Here is a 22,505-nt window from a genome sequence, read left to right on the forward strand (position 1 = left end):
TTCAGGGCAAGCCTTTGCTGAGCACCCCCTCAGTTAGCAAACGATGGTTTGTGTTCAATTCAGTTAAAACATTTATTTCTTTACTACCTAAAAATTACCTAACAAACTAAGCCAAAACAATTTTCTTTAAATAAGTTATCAAAAAGAATAGCAATTTTTTTACAAGGCAGAAAACTTAATTAAGTATGGAGGCAAAGTGTTGTTTGTTATTCTGGTCCTTAAGGTCAACTGTTTCGACATTGGGTTTTACTGTACCCGGCCCAGTGTTTTTTTTTCCCCCTTTGAGATAAGGTGCGCCGCTTAGTTTGGGTATTAACATTGTTTCCACCATCTATGAAAAAGAAAGTTTCTCTCTTGTACGTTTTCTTGTACTTAATTGCTTCTTGGATGCTCTTTTTATCTAGACTATGTAAATGTTGTGTCTGTTTTTAAGTCCTTAGATGTAGTCTGAGAAACTCAATTGGTAGATGGATGGTTTGGTTTATTGCTTTTTACTCTCGTGGCCAATGGCCAAACTACAGTAAAAATTACAATTTCTACCAAAATAGTTTACGTACAAAACAAGTTCAATCTAAAAGCATTGAACAAGACATTGTTGAAGTGTAACTCGCTAGTGGCATGTTCATGCTGAGGCCAGTACTTATATATTCCTCTAACACAATTAACATAGGGAAGGTACACGTTTGGTAACTACTCAAAACAAATATTTACTTAAAAACTGACTTGGTAACGAGCATTGGAAAGTTGTTGATAGTATAAAACATTGTGGGAAATGAATCCCTCTGAAGTAACTTAGTTTTTGAGAAAAAGGTAGTTTCTCACTAAAATAATTAAATACTTCTAACTAGAAGTCTTTTATTCTTATCTGAAAGCACACAAATTCATCAAACGAGGGTGCTTTTTCTATCATTTCCTCGCAACTTCGATGACCAATTGAGCCCAAATTTTCACATGCTTGTTATTTTATGGTTATGATGGGATACACCAAGTGAGAAGACTGGTCTTTGACAATTACCATGCGTGTACCTGGATCCCTTTAATACCAATTTCTCTATTTTAAGATCAGATATAAACGAACTTGATGTATTTAACCTCGTCGAGTGATCTCTTATAAGTTTTTCTTTTTTAACAGCATTTTAAAACATCTTTGAATTTGATGTAAAATTTAGTTGTTTCGTAATTGAATGGCAATTATATACGTAAAGCTAGACGGGACCAAGATTTTAAAAAGAGGACAACATTGAACCAAAAATATTTCGTTAGGAACGTGTTCCGTAGTCTCATTCAGTTTTGTGACGCACTCACTTTCTTACAGATGGTTTCCTTACAAAATTGTGTAAAATGACATTGTGGGTTGATACCCTTCCCATGCAAATTTCGTAAAAATCCCCAAAATCCCCAAAGGTCAAATGACGTCCCACTTCAAATATGGATCTGTAAATTTGTGTACTTTAACATTTTAGTTCATTTATTGACTGATATTATTCAATCAAAACGGCATTGGAATTAGACAATTTGATGTTGATTTCCAATTACGACACGTTTCAAATCTTCCTCGAAAGAGGATCAAGAATGACATTACCACATTGTGTTAACGTGAAAGTGTAACTTTCCCCCACTTTTATAAGAATTCGTTCACATAGCTCGGGAAAGTATTGATGAGTATACAGTGCTAACACATCGGTGTATATGGGTAAAACCACTTTCCATCTATTAATGGACTCTATCTTGAAGAATGAGTGCGCCACAAAGTAAAATTTGACATAGAAAACCCTCTATTGTTTAGATGTGTTTGTATAATTGTTTTTTATCAAGGTCACGGTTTGATTTTAAAAACTGTAAGATATTACTCTACCCAAAAGAGGGTAAAACACGGTGGATTATAGTGATGAGAGTTGTTGTTTTGTAAACAAGAGTGTTGCTTTGTAACCGAGAATGTTGTTTTATATTTTACTTTGTTGTGTGTGGTGCTCCTCGTTAAATTCCTTTCCCAGAAAATGTTCACCTTAATTGTTCAAGGTGTTTTATTTAATTAATGAATTAATGTGTAGCAAAGAGTTAAAGTAATATATATTGATATCTGTAAATGTTTTGCTTTTATGTTGTTGTATTGCAGTGGCGTCGAACTCATTCAGTTAAAAGAAGCATAATAGGTGTGGAATATAGGACCGCCAGTGTGTAAAATTGGGGTCTTTTGAACGCTAGACGGCAGCAGACTTACCAATAACGTAATTGTTTTTGGTTATTTTTGCGCGAGAGCAAAGTAAACAGTGGACATGATGTGGGACCAATTTCATAGCGCTGCTTAGCGGCCGATTTTGTGCTTACTGTGCGATTTCCACTTCATAGCGCTGTTATTGCTAACCGTAAGCACACGAAAAGGCATGCTAACATCCGGTGCTTATACCACACGAAAATAAATGCCGTCACAATGCAAACCAATATGGCCGCCAAAATTTTCTGCTAACCTGTAAAATACGCTTGCACCTCAGCAAATTTATCTGCTACAGCTAGTCGGCACGAAAATTTGCTTACCGTGGCAGCGCTATGAAATTGGGCCCTGGTAAGTTTGCTGCCACCTTGTACCCCGAAGCCGATCATTGCACTGACGTCAGACGATTGGTTCTGTCTGGCCTATACTAAAGATGTACCACATGGGTGATTGAAATAAATTATATGGCACGTGTGGAAGATGACTCCCAGTAATTATGGCCTAACCTAGGTTGATCACGGTTTGCCAGTGTTGTGGTAAGCCATCAAGTATAACTGAAGTACCGTATTTGAATAAAAAATTACTAAATAATTACAACTAAGTTGTCACTATCTGGTTTATTGAAACGATTCTTAATGTTTTGTTTTGCAACACAGACAAAATGCTATAATATTTCGTTCTGAAATATCATCTGATTATGAAGCTCTCGGCAAAATTGAAACTCGAGAAAAAAAATCATATGTGTTACCTGTCTTAGCTTAGCCTAGTAGTACTCGATTACTACTAGAGTACCCGAGTTTTGATGGTGTCGAGCCGTATAGGCCTAAACCCCATGACAAAAATACTGTTACACAAAGTCGATCCATACTCGATAATCGAAGAAAATAATTAAAAGCTGTATACTCACAATCAGTACTCCGATAGACACGGGTTTTATAACCACACAGAAACGTCAAAAATTCCCATTATATGACCACCCCGGTGGAAATGTGATCTTTGAACAGAAATGCTCAAACAAAACAACAAGTACACACTTTGTTCAATATTCAACAACCAAGGTGTATCAGGGGGGGGGGGGGGGGTGAAGCTTAAATAAGGTTTTTTGAGTCTCTTTCGTTCATTATTATGCCTCTATTTGACCTTAGATTGCACCACGGAGCATCTATATAATCCATTTCGGAACCCTTAAAATAATGGGCCATCGGGACCCCACGCCGAATAAGGTTTCGCGCCCCGCGATTGCATGTAGGGCCTATTTATACGCTCCATCTTATGACAGATTTTGGTTGGTTGGGATCCATAACAGTGGTATTTGAGACGCTTCATGGACAGAATCCAAATACAAACTGAGTCGATTTTAAGTGCTTTATTAACAACTATACAATTGTGCTGACAAGATACATTTTACTGAAAGTTACTTTGATTAAAAACAATAAACCTCCATTTGAAATGTTTTCCCCGTTATTCTAGATTGTTTTAATAAACTGTAGCTATTTGAATAATTTAATCGAATTGTGTGTTTTATCACCACATTAAAAGCATTATTTCCTCAATTGGGTTTGAGCAATCTACGGTTGCAATAATTGTAATAAAACGTGGTATACTTTTACTTTAGAGAACAGTCATTTAGTTGTTAAAGGCACCGGAAACCTGTTGGTTAGGCCTATTATTATTACTCAAAATAATTGCTGGCGTAAAAACTTACTTGGTATCGAGCAATGAAGAGATGTTGGATTAGTATAAATCATTGCGAAGTTACTTATGAAAAAGGGGTAATTCCCCATTAAAAATTAATACTAAAATACTTCATTAGACATCTGAAAGCACACCAATTTGTGCAACAAGAGTGTTTTTTTTTTTTTTTTTCATTATTCTCTTGCAACTTTAATAACCGTTGGTTAGTTTTGTGCTTAGTTTGGGATACAATGGATAATTCTGGTCTTTGAGTGGTGTCCAGTGCCTTTAATGAATGCCAATCAACGACGATGACTTTGAATTCCATCAATACAGTGAAAATATATATATTATATCCAGCCCATTCCCCCAAAAATGAAGACTATTACCATCTATTCAATAACATTCTGGCGTTGAATACATGTAGGCTCGAATCACAAAAATGTTGCTGTTAAAAGGAACAAAAAGGTTCATATTTGAAATCGTACTAATTTTAAAGTGGTTGACACAATATTAAATCTAGAACATTGATATACAGACCTAGTTTATTAACATTAAGGTATTATGACAGTAAAAATATCGAATGCAAGATACGTTTAATAAAGGCATTGGACACTATTGGAAGTTGTCAAAATAGTTTTGGGCATAAAAAACGAGTAAAGGAGAGTATTCAACATTATGATGTGAGAAACGGCTCCCTCTGATGTAATGTAGTTTTTTTGAGAAAGAAGAAATTTCTCATTAAATAATATTTGAATTGAAGAGACTGTCACAAGTGCCGTGTTTATTTTATGCAATGCCCAGTAAATTAGTTTAGTGTATATTAAACTTATTTTGTTGCTGTGTTTTAATTTGTGCAAGGTTGCCTCTTTAATTTAGCCCCTTTAAGGTTGTCAGAAAGGCAGACAAAGAGGGCGCAAATTATATTTAAATTAGGGCTTCAGGATGTCAGCGAGGGCAGTATTTGGGGTGGGGCTTTTAAGGAATGTTGGTATTTATTTGTATTGTCCTTAGGAATGGGTTCCCTTGGTTCTGTATTGTTCTGGTGGGTTGTGCAGTAGTTTCTAGCCAGTCTTGAGTTGAAGTTGGATGAGCAGTCCGTATGAACAATGTTCTGACTCAAGGCTTGCAACATCTCTGACCGGTGTGGACTTTATCCTGTGTGGATTCATCAGAAGTTTAATATCCTGAGTGGATGAAAACAAACTTCTCAGAGCTTGTCCTGTGTGGACTTTATCATCAAATCCTGTGTGGAGTTATCAGAACTGTCCTGAGTGGACCCTTGCCAAATACGGAATCCTGAATGGGTTGTTGGCTGGAACTACCTGAGAACTCCAAGGCCAACAACTCATGAAGCAGACGTAGAACTGCTGAGGAGAAGAAGGAAAGCGCTCCAACCGTCCATACGGAAAACTGCAGTATCGTCACTCAAAGGAGACGGGCAAGTAAACAAACACCCCCCCCCGATATAATCGGAGAAAACTACGAGATTGAACATTTGCCTGCAATGAACAATCATGCATTGGTGGCTGGTAATTAAGATGGAAAGTTGCTTGGTTAACCCCGTAATAATTGTATCATAAACAACAACTAATTACTTGAGGGGCCAGTGCCACGCAACTCAATCCAAATTAATTGATTTGATTTTTTGATTTTTTGACCGTGAGCAAGTATGTAAATTATTTACCTGAACTGACTCTTAATAGGTAACCTTGGCCATCAGTTGCTGTAGGCATGTTCTGGTTTAAATTTTCCTCCGGTTCAAATAATTATGACAAAATAATAATGAGAAACCGTCTCCAATATAATCCTACAATCGGTTCGCCTTGTTCATTGTGTTTGTTATCTCCTTAAAAATGCACTGTAATCCTCAATTAATTGCTTACTGTTTCAATTGCGCAAACAATACGTACAGGAAACAGTTGTCATTACGGCAACCCCTCTTATGGCAAAACTGGGAGTATAATTGTCTCTTTGTTCATTTCTTCGCGGCTCCCTACTTGATTACAGACCTACACATGTTTATATTCAAAAACTTGCAACCATGGATTTAGGAGAAAGGATTTTTGTTTGCGACAATTAAATCGTTGAGTTCATTTAAAAATAAAAATTAATTATAGTAACTATAGTAACTATATAGTAACTAAAGAGTTGAGATCAAGCTGACGCATGTATAGCTATTATTTGTTTTCTATTATTTGTTTGTTTGTTTAGAAATGCCTGGATATATCGAATCCTATGAAATACCTAAAAACTACAATACTCGAAGTTATAAATGACGGGTTGTAATAACATTGAACGAATAATATGGGAAAGGCAAAAAGCAGATACAATTTTGATACCGACATGTAGGTCTATACAAACAACACAACAGTGACACAACAACAACGTGTTCGAAACAAAAACGGGTTTATCTGAAATTGATTGCAAACAATAAATGTGTTTTATTTGCGAAGTAAAATCGCAGCATTCTTCTTGCCTTCGATTTAAAAACAAACTAAAAGCATTGAGCCAAGGAAGTTCAATCGTTTCCATTTTGTACAATCCTGGACATAAATCGTACAATCCTAGCCATCCAATCCTAGACCGGTGAGGCTGAGCAGACACGCTCATCAGGCCATCCCATCGGTCAATGAGACCAAAGGCACCGGCTGACACCGGTATGCTGGTTGCAACAAATTACAGCCAGAAAATAATATGGTGGCTCAGATTCATCAGAAACACGTTCTTTGCTGGAAAGGAAAGACGCAAGATATATAAAAAAATAGCTTCCATTGTGATGGTGATTTTATTTTATTTTATAATGCAACCTTGACCATCAGTCGCTGTAAGCCCGTTCTGGCTAGGTACAGGTTTCAATTGTCCACTGGTATGTAGGACAGAGCATAATAAAAAGTATTACACAGAATATTAAAATCAGTTGCAATCCTCTTTTAATTGTTTACGCCAAACAGGTTTTTTACCGCGCTACCTTGTACGTGCAGAAAACAGTTACCCCTTAAAGGGAAGGTACACGTTTGGTAGTTACTCAAAACAAATATTAACTTAAAAACTGACTTGGTAACAAGCATTGGAGAGCTGTTGATAGTATAAAACATTGTGGGAAATCACTCCATCTGAAGTAACTTAGTTTTTGAGAAAGAGGTAGTTTCTCATTAAAAAAATAAAAGACTTCTAGCTAGAAGTCTTTTATTCTTATCTGAAAGCACACAATATGTCCAACAAGGATGTTTTTTCTTTTATCATTTCCTCGCAACTTCGATGACAAATTGAGCCCACATTGTCACAGCCTTTTTATTTTATGGTTATTATGGGATACACCAAGTGAGAAGACTGGTCTTTGACAATTACCAAACGTGTACCTTCTCTTTAAATGGCTTACAATAAAACCCTCTTACGGCAAACTATAGGTTTATAATGTCTCTTTGTTCAATTCCTCGCAGCTCAGTACTAGAGTATTTATACATCAATACCATTACAGTTCAATCCTTCACACAACCAACTGCCAGCTGTAGCCTCTGGCAGTCTGTAAAATATTATATTCTTGATTTTATTGTTTGCAACTCTGCATAGCTATACTATGGGTTAAATTTGTAACAAAAAAATGTTTGTTGAGTTGGTTTTGGAAATGTAATCTTAAACTTTGCGTAAGAATTAGTTATTCCGAAGCTTTTTTTTTTAATATTAGCTCAGTGTATACAAAATAAATTTTGGCAAAATTAATTGTATAAAACTTATCCAAAAAACTACTGAAATGTTTTCGGAGTACATTGGTGGTTTCTCTTCTGTTTCTGCTACCTTTATAATTTGAAAATCATTTACTGTATATCGATTTGCTCTTCATTTCTAATACAAGCTCTGTGCGCGGTTGGCATGAGCGGTGAGGCCTTGTCCTACTTTTGTTTTCAATTGTGATGTTTCAAAGCATAGTTACTGTTTAAAGATGTCCGTAGGCATTCAGTTATTCTTCGTCTTTTAAAAATACACTTCTTAATACTCATTGGTGATGTACGGGTTAAAACAACATTATTTTTTATTACGATTCAATAGTTACCATCTAGCCTTGCAAAACAAAAAGAAAGGCAAAACAATAATTTTTCATTCCCGTTCAAATATATGTAACTCCTTAATTTTTGTCCAATGAGCATTTATCACTCAAAATAAGCAAAGGTGATGACATGTAATTGGAAACTTCAAAAGCAGAACCTTTAAATTTGTTATCGAAATGAGAATTTTTTTAGAAAAAAATTGGTTTTAATCTAAGCTAAGACAATTTCTCTTACATTGAAGTCATTTTGTTCTCATTTACATTCAAAAACATTGGTAACTATTTTAATTGTACTGATCAATTACAAAAAGTTACGGTATTAAGACATTGGCTGTATTTAAAGGAACATCACAGGATTGGTTTTGCTGACAGTGTGAGCACTTTATGTTATTCACCATATAAATAAACTGGCAAACCTGTAGAAGTTTACGATCGATCGGCCATCTGGGTCACGAGAACATAGTAATACCGCGATTACACTTTTGGCATGACATCGATGCAAAAAAAAAAATGAATACATGTAAAATTCTCCCTGAGCGATAAACTCCAAACGGCAAATAATAATATTTATTTCGCATCAAATATGACATTTCAGACAGATATATTTCAAGGGATGTTTTTTACTATTATCATCATTAGACCATGTATGTTTTATGTAAGTCTGTGATCTTCACGATTTTTTGTTTCTTACCAATTCTGTAACGTTCCTTCATTATGAAAGTATTACACCTTAGTTTGAAAAAATACACCTTTTAGATATTGATAACTACAAAAATAAATAAAGACCATACTACAATAATATAAGACCAGCTATAATTTGTATGTCCTAATATGAAACCAGCGTAAATCACTCTGGAGCTTAAGTTACAATGTGCGTGGTTGGATAATGTAGTGTTCATGTATTACTTAAAAGCAAAAGACGTAGAACTAGAAAAACGTGATTCTCGTAAGAATCTCGGCATATGCATAAACAAAAAACTTATGAGTGTAAATGGTCATACATTTTGCAAGAGAATGATGAAAGAAAAAACACCCTTGCCGGCAATATAGTTGTTGTGCTTTCAGATGCATAATAAAAGGCTTCAGCTGATAAGGTCTTTTAATAATTAGAGTGAAAAATTACCTCAAAAACTACGTTACTTTAGAGGAAGCCGTTTATTGCAATGTTTTATACTATTAAAAACTATCAATTACTCGTTGCCAAGTACGTTTTTATGCGCAACAATATTTTGAGTAATAACCAATATCCTGTGCCTTTAAGTTTGAATTAAGCCACCAAAAATAGCTAAGCATGCACATCGTAATATGAGTACCAGATAAAGGCAACCCAGCAACAATACTTATGTCATTGCACATTCATAAATTTTTGTGACCTGGGCCCATGTTTCATAGCTCAGCTTACCGCTTGAATCTGCACTTACGATCACGATTCCCTGCTTGCGTGCAAGCGCCGAATACATAGTAACGTTGAGTACGCACGCGTAGAAGCCAAACTTCGCCGCTTGGCGTAAGCACAAAATTCCCTGCCTCCGTGAGCGCCGATTCTGTGCTTACGGTAAGCAGAGCCATGAAATCGGCCCTTTATCCAGCTTTTTTTGCTAAGCAGTAAATTCTTAAGCGATCTTTTTCTGCTGGAACAGCGCTATAAGAAATTGGGATATGTTTGGAGCCCGGTTGGTCTCTTGGAATTTTAAAGATGTTACGTAACTAGTAAGATTGTGACCAGAATAAGCGCAGCTACCAACAAATTATTCATCCAGAACTATTATCTTCAATAACTTAAAATAATTATCAAATAAATACACACAATCTAATGTTTATTATAAAAAGGCTAGTTTTATGGTGGAAATCACACGCATCTAAATGTGGCAAAATCGTAAATATTTACAAGCGTGAATCCATTAGTTCAATGTTTTTATAGATTTATTTAAATCTTAACTCTTTACACTTACACTATGCTTGGTCAAAGTCTACTGGCGGGGGGGATCTAAAATTAACTTGTCAAAATCAAGTGGGTAAATATCATTAAAGAAGTTCATCAGGCTAGTAAAATATCAACTTATTAAAATAATGTGTTTCATATAAAATTCCTTTAACAAGTAGGTAAATGTTGGCAATACCTTATTACTCAGGATTAAGGGAATAACAGGGTAGCTACTAGTTATTTCACGTTCGTTTAAAACAGGCATGGTCGAATTGCCGTGTGATATAAATGCATCGACCGTAACAAGAAACGTCTTGCATCAAGACTAGCGCGGAGTGTCCGCTCACAACCGGTTATAAACAATAGTTTAATTAATATAAAAATAACCTTCATTTTGTTGGTAGAGCTTTCTTTAGATACCAACATTGTAGACTGATACCAAACTGAGAGGTTGTAACAACTCATGAGCTACGTAATTTTTTTCTTAACAAATTAGGTCATTGGGTCGTATGAATAAAAAGTAGTATCAACTTTTACCAAAAAGTAAATTCTTTTAATTTTAGCACTTACTTACTTCCATATGAATAAAACGGAGAATATACTACAAAATGCAAGTAAATACTAGTGATTTTTCAAGGTAACTCCTTAGCTACCTTGGGCACAGAAGTAAAAGGCTCGTCTGAAGAAATGACAGTGTTTATGAATGTTCCTCACAGGATAAATGTTTAAGTCCGAAGGAAAGACATCACTGAAATATTAAATAGACACATACACAGTGTTTTACAACAGAAACAATACACACAAACTCAAACTGCTTTAAATCAAACTTGTTATATATGCTGAGGATAAAATAAAACGGTTTGTAAAAAAAACCGTTTTGTATCATTAAAGTAAGCTTTTTAAAAAGATATAAAGAATTTTTTCAACTCAGAAATGAATGCCTCGATCATTAAGGCTTATTGTTCATAAAATCAGAAGAAGTAATTTTTTTAAACAAGTAAATGCATTTCAATAGAATGTTGTTCGTTATATTATTAAAACTTTTAGGTTTAAAGTCACCTGGAAGTGGTATTTTTTCAAAATAAAGCTTTTGTCACTAATATATGTGTTTTGATGAGTGGAATGTGAATAAACAGTTAACTTAGGTTTTAAAAAATCAGTTCTTATGTTATTTACAAATTTAAGAGTAGACCCCGACCCGAGAGGGCGCTGTTCGTGACGTCAATCGAGGCAGACTTTGCCTGTAATGCGTAGAGTAAACACAATTGCAAAGTACATGTACGGACCAAGTCGTGAGTTTGTACGTTTCAAAAAAAAAAAAAAAAAAAATCCGGCAATGTCGACCGGGTGTAATGCTGCTGGATGCACGTGTGTTTACTATACGCATTGCAGGCAAAGTCTGCCTTGATTGACGTCACAAAAGGGGTAGGCGGAGTCAGCCCCCCAAACAACTTTATATATTTTTTAAACATATAAATCGTGACAAACAATTTGTTTTATTGTTCGTAAGCATATACTCTTATGTTTGAAAGAAAGAAACAAATTATATTTCCAGGTGACTTTAATTTAAATAGCTATGCTCATATCCAGCTCTCATCTTCTCTATATTGCGCTGTCATGCACTCCAAGTTTCAAAAGCATAACAAAAACGTTTTTATTCTGTGTGTCCAGATGAGTCGTCTTCATCAAAATGTTGTCAGAATAAAAACCTCATGGCTGACTTGAAGATTTCTATGTTTCTATTAAATCAAATGCTGCTTTGGCTGTGTGTGTGAATGGGAGTTGTAATACAAAGTCAACTTTTGTTAAGAGCCATTCAGCCATGGTATATCAGAAGTATTTACTCCAAAGCATTAAGTGAATACTTTGCAGTAAAAGAATAGGTTTATTCATACGGAATTCAGGAGATGCTTTTACTGAATGCTTCTACTTGGAAGTTTATGCTTTTACTTTTTGCTAGTACTTGTCAGTAAATACTATTTTTTATTCATACGACCCAATGTTATGAACATTTCCGGGTTTATAGTTGTTTTTTCACAAAAAGTCATCGGCGATGGATTTTTTCTTCAAAAGATGTACAGGGTTTTAATGTTTGTAATTATTGTTTGTTGGCATCTTTATAAACCTTAAAAAAGATGTCCCAACAATAGACTAAAATATCGGCCTACCATTATGTACAATATTTATTGAGAATGAAAAAGGGAACACTTGAAGGTAAATTTGCCATTCATATTCTTAAAGTACCGATTAGTCATACACTTTTTTTTCGTAATAGTTGAAACATTAAAAACTGAAAGTGTTTACTGAAAGTCAATAATGTATATTAATTAATAAGATAAGTCCAACGCCATTCCTTCGGTGTGTTAACTGTCACCCATCATGAAAACACAGATTACGTGTAAATAACCATTATGTGCATGTTTTTAATCTTCATGAAAGAACTGCTCTAATTCATAATAACTTTTCTTTGGTTATTCAGCTCCCGGTCCCTCTCAAAAAACCAAAGAAGTAAATAAATAAATAAAGTAAAATATGTATCAATTAGTTTGATATGTAACCTCAACGATACGCACCAGTGATGCTATTTTGGTTGAGTTCAACTTGTTGAAAAGGTGCCGGATAAAGAAAAATAGCAGTATTTTGATTTATGAAACGCTGAGGGCGCATAGTAAACGTAAATATACAATGGTCTATAAACACGTTTTTGCCATAGTGTATTTATTCACATTTATTTAAACTGTGGATTAAAATCATTAATACAGGGCTCATTGAAAATGATCTCAGCCTCAGTACCGTATCTCTGAAAACTAACAAACCAGCTGGACTGAGGTGAAGATGTGACGTCATATGTCAGGGTTGAATCTTGCACCCCTTTGACTGCCACCTCGAAGCGCCCGTTGTCGTATGTCAAGATAACTGGTACTCCGATGTACTTCACGTTATTCAAATCTTCTTCTATACGCACACCATCGTCAATTCTCCAGAATTTCCCAGAATCAGCGTACAACTCTGCATTCAAGTAAATACAAGTGATCACACTACATTAACAATGTCACCATTAGCATTGTTCAACGAACATCAAACTGGGGCTATCGTGCGCTTTATGGCTCTGATTTAGTGACATTTAAAAAAACCAGTTATTTCATTGAGTAGGGCTTTAACAGTTTAACCGAGTTTCAAATGTTTTAATAATATTGTTAAACCATTCTCATAAAGCGCATTACAGACGGAGTCCCAATGCGCTATACAAAGCCAAAAGAGAACTAACCAACAAAATTAATTAGAGTTAACAAATGAGTTTTGAGAAGGCGTTTGAATTGATCCAGAGTTTTTGCGTCTTTAATGTTGCGGGTGTTTGTTCCAAAGAGTAGGAGAAGACGTAGAAAATGCACGTTGGACGTATGACTTAGTTGAAGCCGATGAACAGGCAAGTAGAGTTAACGATAAATCTGTGTATTAGGGCCTTGAAGGTTACTTATCACCTCTCCAAAGAATTGTCTTTCTTTATCAATATAAACCACAAGGGAAAGTGACCGGGTAAATTTTGAAATGATTTTGGGGGTTGAACAAAGAAGTAAGAGTGGTATTCGAACCAACGACCGGAGTCTGCAGGCGCTCTACCAACTGAGCTATAGCCCTATATTGGCGGTGTATAGGTGTCCCTATTTTGTCAATATCTTTGTTCGGGGTGCCAGTCAGAAGCCATACAACCGTTAATTGCCGTGTAACCAGGGATCACACCCAAATTACGTTACAACCTGGGAAGCGGCAGCCAGGGGATCAATTGGGTTCGAATCCCACGCTAGTCAATTCTTTGTTCGACTCCAAAAATCTTTTTTTTTTTTTTTAACTTTAAATATTTTTCTATTCAATAAAGTAGAAGATAAGGGGGGAAACGACCTTTTTTTGTTGAAAATCCTTAAATTACTATTATTAACTATTAACACGAAGGCTGTCATTTGATTATGTTAATGAAACAAGTGCAATTTTCTTGTCTACTTTAGTGGCTACGGGTAATTTATTTACAACCTGTTCGACGAGAATAATTAATATAAATTATTTTGTCTGAACAGAATTGAGCTATAGATGATCGATAACTCTTCGGTTTTGAGTTTTCACCCAGTGTAACTAATTTTGACTGATAGAGCTGTAATGAAATTTGTGAACTGATTGAGAGAGAAAGGACACGATACTTAGGTGCTAGAATGCAGGTATGTTTTCTCCACTTTATTAGCAATAAATGTTTGAACTGGTTTGGTTAATTTGGGTTGAGCTCAGAGAGTTTCAAACCTATTTATACCCACCAACTAAGTAGATCATTTCACCAGGTTTATTGGGCGAAAAGTACACTTGCATATGATCATCCGTGTTGACTGTGAACTCTAGTCGCACTGGTGACGTCATCGGCACCTGAAGCTCCATTTTGTCTATAAACCGGTACTTATTTTCAGCACAGAGTGTAGCCTCCTCAAATGACGTTTCTGAAATTAAAAGAGAGTTTAAGGCCTGGCATGAGAATCGAGATATCAAAAAAAGTAAGAATAAACGATTAATACACTTGTAGGTCAAAATGTGTGTGTACGTCCACAATGAGTCTTGTTATTTTGACTGGAATGAGGCTTTTTTCAAATGCTTTTTCCCTGACTGAAACTGCATTTGAGAGGAAAACTAAAGTTTATTCTGCCAAACATAGTTGACCCGGTAAAGGGTCTAGGTAGACCACAGTCATCTTCGGTCAGCATGATCCAGTCTACGTCAATTTGAGTAAATTAATTTGTCACGCTTTATGTTTTTACCTTCAGTTTGTAGTTCTTCATCTCCGTAGTGACGACACCCAGCTGATAGCTGAATATCTGATCCATTTATGGAGTTGTTGGCTGCTTTGAGCTGACAAACTTTGTCATTGCAGTAGTTGAACGACTTGCAGGACTCATCTTGCAGGCAGTGAATTGCACATACCACGTCTGCGCTTGCTTTTCTCACCTGGTAGATTGTATCTTTGAGTGCGTGGTCTTCCATCGGACTAGCATAGAATGCAATCATGTTTCGTAGATGCATTTGGTGGTCGCGTGATGCATGTTGACACGCTCCATTTGCAACATCAGAAGAAACAAACATCACAAATATGTTTGTCAGCAGGGAAAGAGTGCTTGCGATCACAGTCATAATTGCAGTCGCTACGTCAATCTGTAGTAGAAAAGAAAAAGCTATTTACCAAAAATTTCATGGTGTTAAAGTAAAGAACAACTCGCGCTAATTCAGAACTCGGATTTGACGTAGCAGACAATCATATCAGGTGATCTCCAACCACTTGGCAATGCTCGCCGCCTCGATTGACACTGTTTTGTGGGAAAGTTTGATTTGTTGTAGTCTCAGTTGGCGATGCCATTAGTAAAAGACTAGGCAACTCTATGAATCCGGATCAAAACTATATAAGTTATCACACAAGCGCGAGTGGAATACGGAAAAATATAGCGCGTCTGCGTCCCATACCCAACGAGACCGAAGCATAGATATAGAATTCGATGTCTAAGGGCAGAAGGCCGACTTGGATATGGGACGCAGACGCGCTTTATTTTTCGTATTTCCGCTGTTGAATACCACAGTGTTAATTATGCAAATAATTGGCCCGTTAGCATCGTTTACTCACTATAATCACCACTCCATTCTGCGAATCTGATTGGAGGATTATGGGTAGATAATAGTGTAAATGATGCTAACGGGGCAAATTATTTGCATAATTAACACTGTGGTATTCAACAGCGGTGTATAGACCGATTGTGCTACCAATGTTTACATGTGATCATGTGACCTATAGTCATCATCATCATAATTCTTTTGATCTATCAGGGGGACGTAGAGCCGTCCAACCAATGCGCTCTGCTGCCGAGTGCCACAGTTGCCCAGCCCGGGACTCAAAGTCTGCTTCCAGTTGGCCTCTTGGCCTCTTCCAGGCTGGGCAGGGGCGGGATCCTCCCCGTGCTTCGACGCTCAGCCTGAGGGCCACATGGGCAGGTGTATCTTGTGGGAGCCGTCTGACATGGCCAAAGAGGGAATGACGTCTCCGGGAGATAGTCATACGGATATCCTCGATTCCGGTGGTCTCGGAGATTGTTGCGTTAGTGATGAAATCAGACCACCGGACACCGAGAATGCGACGTTGACACCTGAGGCTGAAGGCATGGAGCTTTCGTGTGTCATCAGCTCGGAGTGTCCATGTTCCTGAGCCGTAGAGTAGGACGGGGAGGACACAGGTCGTAAATATCCTCAGTTTGGTTGTGAGCTTGAGGCGTTTGTTCCTCCAGACACGATCTAGTTGGCCAAAGATGGATGAGGCAAGCCCAAGGCGTCGGAGAATGTCGGGGGAGGAGTAGCCTGAGGAATGGATGTCACAGCCGAGATACCTGAACTTCTGTGTGAATTCCACAGAGTTACCCTCAACGGTGACTGAGGCGGGATTTAGGCCGAGGTTGGTACAGCTCTGGATCTTGGTTTTGACCCATGACGTGTGCATCCCCATCATCCCAGCTTCTTCCTCAAATCTTTGGAGTGAGACAGGCCACTGAGCGGGTTATCCTAGGAACAGAGCAGCGTCGTCAGCATAGTCCATATCTGTGAAGGATGTGTCCCCGACCATAATATTCCGAAGTCTGCCTGACAGGGGTTTAGGATCCAGTCAATGGCGCAGCAGAATAATGTTGGGGCAAGGATGCAGCCCTGACGGACACCTGAGGTGGTAGAGAAGGGGTTGGAAACGTCACTTCCGATACGTACAGTGGATGCACTGCCCACGTGCAGGTCCTGAATCAACTGAAGCAGTAATGGTGGGAAACCGGTCGCTTTCAGGGCCTTCCAAAGAGCATCGCGATCCACCGAGTCGAACGCTGCCTTGATGTCAACGTAGGTAACGTGGAGAGGTCTCTCAAATTCACGGTGTAGTTCTGATAGAAGTCGGAGAGCAAGCATGGCATCCATAGTAGATCGGCCCCCTTGTAAAACCAGACTGGTTGGGTCGTCGGTGACGGGCAAATAGGGGTTCTAAGCGGGAGAGCAGAACATGGCTGAACACCTTTCCAGGGACAGACAGTAAAGTTATAGGTCTGTAACTGCTGCACTGGTTTCGAAGACCATTTCCTTTGTACAGGGAGATGATGATGCCATCCCTCCATTCAGCAGGAACCCTGCCAGAAGACCATATGTTTTGAAAGAGCTTGTGGAGGGCAGCACTGATCAGAGTTTCTGCACATTAATTGAGCAGCTCAGGAGAAATGCCGTCAAGTCCTGCAGCACGCCCATTGTTAACTTCCTGATAGCACGACGTACTTCAGCCAAGGTGGGAGCGTCAAATGAGACCTCTGTGGCAGGAGGTGTGCCTGAAGCATGTGCTGTAAGTTCTGGGCAGGGCGTAGCTGAAGGGCGGTTGAACATGGTGTTGTAGTGCTCCTGCCAGCGGGCAAGAGTCTCCTCGACCGACTTGCAGGGAGTGCCATCAATTTTTGTAATTGGGGAGGTGCTTTGTCCCTGTTGTGGGGAGCCCGCGCATGCACTTGATGGCCTGGAAGGTTGAACGGAGGTTGTTTTTCCGCAGTCCTTCTTCGGCGTTGTCGGCGAGGTCGTTGTAAAACTCCTCGCGGTCGCCCTTAGCCTTAGCTTTAAAGACGCCCTTCGGTCTGCGAGCTTCGTCAGTGTCACCACGGAGACGTGCTGCACGCTTCTGGTCAAGTACGTCCAGAGTACTTGGAGTCAGCCAGGGACGTCGCTGGGGTCTGCGATTGCCGATGGATTCTGAAGCCGCAGAAAGGATTGATGAGCGGATGGTGGACCAAGCAGACTCTGGGTCTTCTTCAAGAGCGCCGAGTGCTTCGAACTTGTTGCTGACCTCAATGTTGTACTTTGCTGCGATGCTGGTGTTGCGTGTTACTGAGCTTACATCGAGCCGTCTGGCAGTTGGTTTTTGTGGTTTGCGGTAGACCTGAATTTTGATCACGCCAACAACTAGCCGGTGGTCTGTGTTAGCTGGAGCCTCTGCCCCTGTAGGAGCTGAAGAGAGGGGGATCTCTTGTTAACATGTGGTCGATCTCCTTCCTGGTACGGCCGTCATTGGATAGCCACGTCAGACGGTGGATTTCTTTCCGTCTGAAGAAGGAGCCGACAATTGACAGGTTGGCGAGGGAGCACGTGTTGAGGAGCCGTGCCGAGTTATCATTTGGCTGTCCAGAACCGAAGTTTCCAACAGCACGCTCGTAACCTGCACGAACTACTCCGCTTACAGCGTTCAGATCTCCGATGACAAGAAGTTGGTCATGGGGTGGAGTAGATTGAATGAGTGGTTCCAGTTGGTTGTAAAAGACATCCTTATCGGCTGCAGAGGCGAGCTCTGTCGGAGCATAGACCACAATGACGGTGATGTGACCGTGTCTATGATGCAGCCGGGCATGAAGGATCCGGTTTGAGACTGGTGTCCATTCGGTAAGGGATTGACTGACCTTGTTATTAAGGAGCAAGGCAACTCCCTCCGTGCGGCCTGTACTGCCCGAGTGGTACATTGTATACTGATCAATGCGACGTTCTCCAGTTCCTGGGATACGAGCTTCGATAAGACCAGCGATGCTTATTCGATAGCGTGTCAGTTCGTGAGACATGGCTTTCGGGTATCCAGCCTTTGAGAGTGTCAGTACGTTCCATGTAGCGACACGGAGACACGATCTTAGATCGAGTTTTGGTCCCAGTTTGGAGCCCACTATCGGTCTGGCACCGTCCCCTGTGGAGCTTGATGTGTCAGACGCCATTGAATCACGAGATGGAGCTTGTCGTGATGTGGTTCCTAGTATGGGGCCGGGGTAGGCAGGGACTTTAACCCTGGTGTTACTTTGGCGTAGATTCATAGGTTTGGGTGGTGACCCTTGATACTCTGCCTCCTTGGGACAGGGGAGACGTAGAGCACAGTAGCAGGAGACGACTTCTTAGTTGTCAGAGCGCCCCTCACGTAGTGTCTGACAGATCGTTGGGCCTCGATGTAGCTTCATTCGCCCCATCAGCATTGTCGCGGCTGCTGCCCCGCGCCTTCACTGGACCTCATTCCCAGTAGTGGGTTTTGAATAAGAGTTTTCCTTCTCCTAGGTGGGCTGCCAACCAAGGCTGCGAGCCCCGCCCGCCCGAGTTTGAAATCAGAATGGCTGTCTCCTAGGTGGACTGCCCATGGTTAACGAGCTCCACCTGCCCGGAGCTATCTGGTTTTGAGGCGCCAGAAATTCGCCTTCACACCTCTGCCCACTGTTCGCAGCAGGGATCGGCACGTGAAGCCGGGCAGATAGGAGTTTGAATTAGGAGAGGCTCTTTGAGGCGCTGATCATGTGGGACATTTTCAGTGGATGAGGAGTGGCTCAATACTCCCCACCGATCCCGATCATCCTAAAACTTTTGACCCCCCAAAACCTTTGACCTATAGTGGGTATAGAAAAAGACAGCTACACAGTAAAGACATAGGAAGACTCGTACCGATGTACCACAATTGGCTGTATTTTCAATAAATAACACTTACAACTAAAAACGGAGCCCTTTTTATAAAGTTGATTATTGTGACATTGATTTAAATCACATTTTGCTGTTTGGTGTTCCCAGTATTCTACTACAAAAAAAGTTTCTTTTGAGAGTATGGTTAGACTACGTAAATTATTGAGGTTTGAGCAAACTTACGCGCCGTGGATTTTGCGTTGTGCACGGCGTGAAGTTGGGCTGTGCTAAGGGAGATCACGAAGTTGTCCTGTTTATATCTGACAGCTACCCCTTCTAATCAAATATTTTGAGGGTGAAAATAAAGGGCTTTGCAGCCTCTTAATTAGATTTTTATTGAAAATATTAGCATCAAAATCATTACAATGAGGGCTCTATAAAACCACACTTTCCGGCCATCCACCGGTAAAGTCTCATGTTAAAAACTACGGAATATTCTTCAGTGATTTCGAGAATTAATTTTAGTCCTTTTTTAGCCAATCATTTCAACAATAATCATGCCTTTTTAAACGCACGTTTATATGCAGTACGCCGTGTTTGTTTACATCCAATACCCACTATAGGTCACGTGACGCACGGAGCGCAATCGGTCTATTGTGTATGATACCTATTAGACGTATGTTTAGTTGAAGACCTGTCAACAATTTTTTGCAGTCTACTGCGCAAACGCAGCACTGGTCAAAAGTTTGAACTTAAGAGTCATGTATTTAGTCACATCCTGGCTAGAACTGGTTTGTACGTCAAAACAACTCGCTTATCGCAAATAATCAATGTTAGAAAATACCCTGCAAATAATGTATAGGCCAAACACAATTGCCTTTGCAGCGTGGGTACCGGTGTGGCGGTTTCAACTTTCCGCCGTGTTCAGTTTTCCGAATGACCAAATACGGTAACATTACGTCATGCGATGCCTGCGCACAGCAAGCGAAAGTAGTAATTTTTTAGTGCCGTATTGAGTCATCCGTGTTACTCTCCGGTAGCTGTCATGGCGGCGTCCACGAGTACAACGAGCGGCGAACGCGTGGATCGTATGAGAGAATTTGGTGTGAAGACCAAGCACATTATCTTGTATTTAACAAGTGACAGTGTGACCTGCTTAAAGTTGTACACATGAGTACGTGTATAGATGGGCAAGGGAATGTGACTAAACAGAAAAGAATCGTAATAAATAGAAACAATTTAAGGTCACTGAGAGAACTACAGTACTCGCCAGGAAACTCGCGGCGGTATGATTGTCTGACTACGTCACCCGGAAAACTGAACACGCCGGAAAGCTAAAACCGTTCGAACAACGTGCTGAAATATCCGGCTACGTCACCCGGAAAACTGAATACGGCGGAAGACTGAAACCGCCACACCGGGGCCCTCTCCAAGGCCCGAGAAATATTTGAACATGAGATGATTACTGCTTGAATAAATATTTGAAAGGTCTCGCATACATACACACACTATTTTGGCTTTCAACATAGTGTTTTGAGGAGGTTTTTTTTTACAGAACACAGGCTTGGCGATTATTACAAAACAAGGATTTATAAAAATCCAACGAAGATGCGTGTAAGGCATGTTGGAGGAGAACATGCGAGCACGAAGTCTTACGGGCCTTGGGGGCCTTGGAAAAATAACGTATACTAATTATTAAGAGCATCATATTTACACCCTAAGGGGTGCTCGAGGTTATAATAAATAATATTACTAGTAATACTTGTAATGCGCACGTATCCACCCTGCTGGGTGTTCAAGGTAGTTATATTAAGCAGATGAGGGTACATGTTAAGTTACAGAGAGCGCAAATAATTAAACATCAATAAATGTATTAAATAAATAAAGTTTATGGCTTTGGAATATTTTTGAGATGCAGTGAACGTCTGTGATACTTAAGATGCGTTTTAGACATTCATTTTTACCCTGATAGTAACTAATCAGCTTAGCCTAGACCCTGTATGCCAAAAGACTGAGACATTGCAAATCGTATTAGTGATATAACTTTCGTTATGTGCCATGTTCACTATATTAAAGCCACTGGGCACTTTCGGTAAACATAATTGTCCAAAAGCCCACACTTCGTGTATCATAACTTACATACAAAATAACAAACCTGTGAAAATTGAGGCTCAATCGGTCATCGGAGTTGGGAAAAAATAACGGGAAAACCCAACATGTGTTTAAAATAAAGACAGAAAACAGTGATAAATGTATGAAACTGTTATTTTTTGTACAAAATCGCATGCTGACAGCCTTGTTTAAAGTAGTTACTAAATTGTTTGTAATTAGAAAACATCGAGAATTTGAGAGCTCGTTATCTGCCACCGAGAAAAACAAGCAACACTTTCAACAAATTGGCGTAAAGCAACGGATGCAAAGACTGTCAACGGAATTCTGTTTGATGCGGTATAAATGGCTTTGTTTATAATCGCCTAATATGAACGTAATATAACGCTTACTCCGCGTTACTAGGCATTCTACGCTTACAGGGCTAGCGCAGAAATTCGGCGCTTGCAAGTAAGCGGGGAATCGTGATCGTAAGCGCCGAGTTCGGCGGTAAGCAGAGCCATGAAATTGGGCCCTGATGTACTTACATGAATGTTTTTAAAGACAACAAATTAACTAACCGTTCACAATTACACAAATTGATAAAATTCCCATTTACCTTCTTTGGTTGCAGCGATAAGAAATTTAAGAGAGAATAGCGTCGGTAGAAACAGAGCCACGTCGCAGTCCGTTTACAGTATCGTTGCTTTACCCAGGAATAACTGTTACATTGATGCTCCTTGATCAACACCGTCATCACCATCTACTGCTGTACAAGTGTTGTTTGCTTCATATGTACTTGTTAACGCACGCACTCTGACGTATTAAATCTGACCAATCAGCAACCTGACTGGTATGCTGAAAACCAGCAGATTAAAAAAAAAAAGGTGACTCACATTCATAAGAAACAGGTTCTGTGCTGAAGTGATTGATAGATGACAGATAAACAACAGCCTCTATTATGACGGTAATATTTTAATAAAAAAAACCTTAGCCGTCAGTCACCAAAGTTACGTTCTGGGTAGGCTATGGTTAAAAAAATCCACCGGTTCAAATAAAGGGCAGAGAAAAATAGGGCAGAATATAATCGGTTTGTCTAGTTTCAT

At 39.2% G+C, this 22,505-nt stretch overlaps 1 protein-coding gene across 1 annotated transcript; it reads right to left on the reverse strand.

Moving 5' to 3' along the window:
* Positions 1-11,379: 11,379 nt before the first annotated feature.
* Positions 11,380-22,133, reverse strand: LOC117300616. Its single transcript, XM_033784286.1, has 4 exons — positions 22,019-22,133; positions 14,655-15,045; positions 14,163-14,339; positions 11,380-12,867 (listed from the first exon to the last, which is right to left on the reverse strand). Exons 2-4 carry the CDS (start codon positions 15,022-15,024, stop codon positions 12,587-12,589), a joined length of 828 nt encoding a protein of 275 aa, XP_033640177.1. The 5' UTR covers positions 15,025-15,045; positions 22,019-22,133; the 3' UTR covers positions 11,380-12,586.
* Between the last annotated feature and the right edge of the window lie 372 nt (positions 22,134-22,505).

Source organism: Asterias rubens, chromosome 16 (genome assembly GCF_902459465.1).
Source record: "Asterias rubens chromosome 16, eAstRub1.3, whole genome shotgun sequence".
Taxonomy (NCBI): Eukaryota; Metazoa; Echinodermata; class Asteroidea; order Forcipulatida; family Asteriidae; genus Asterias; species Asterias rubens.

Excerpts from the sequence above, each read along its gene's own strand:
- LOC117300616 (XM_033784286.1), bottom strand. The coding sequence starts at position 15,024 with ATGACTGTGATCGCAAGCACTCTTTCCCTGCTGACAAACATATTTGTG. Across the intron at positions 14,340-14,654 it reads TGAAGAACTACAAACTGAAG|AAACGTCATTTGAGGAGGCT; the intron begins GTAAAAACATAA and ends TTTTAATTTCAG. Across the intron at positions 12,868-14,162 it reads TGAAATGATCTACTTAGTTG|AGTTGTACGCTGATTCTGGG; the intron begins GTGGGTATAAAT and ends ACTTGAATGCAG.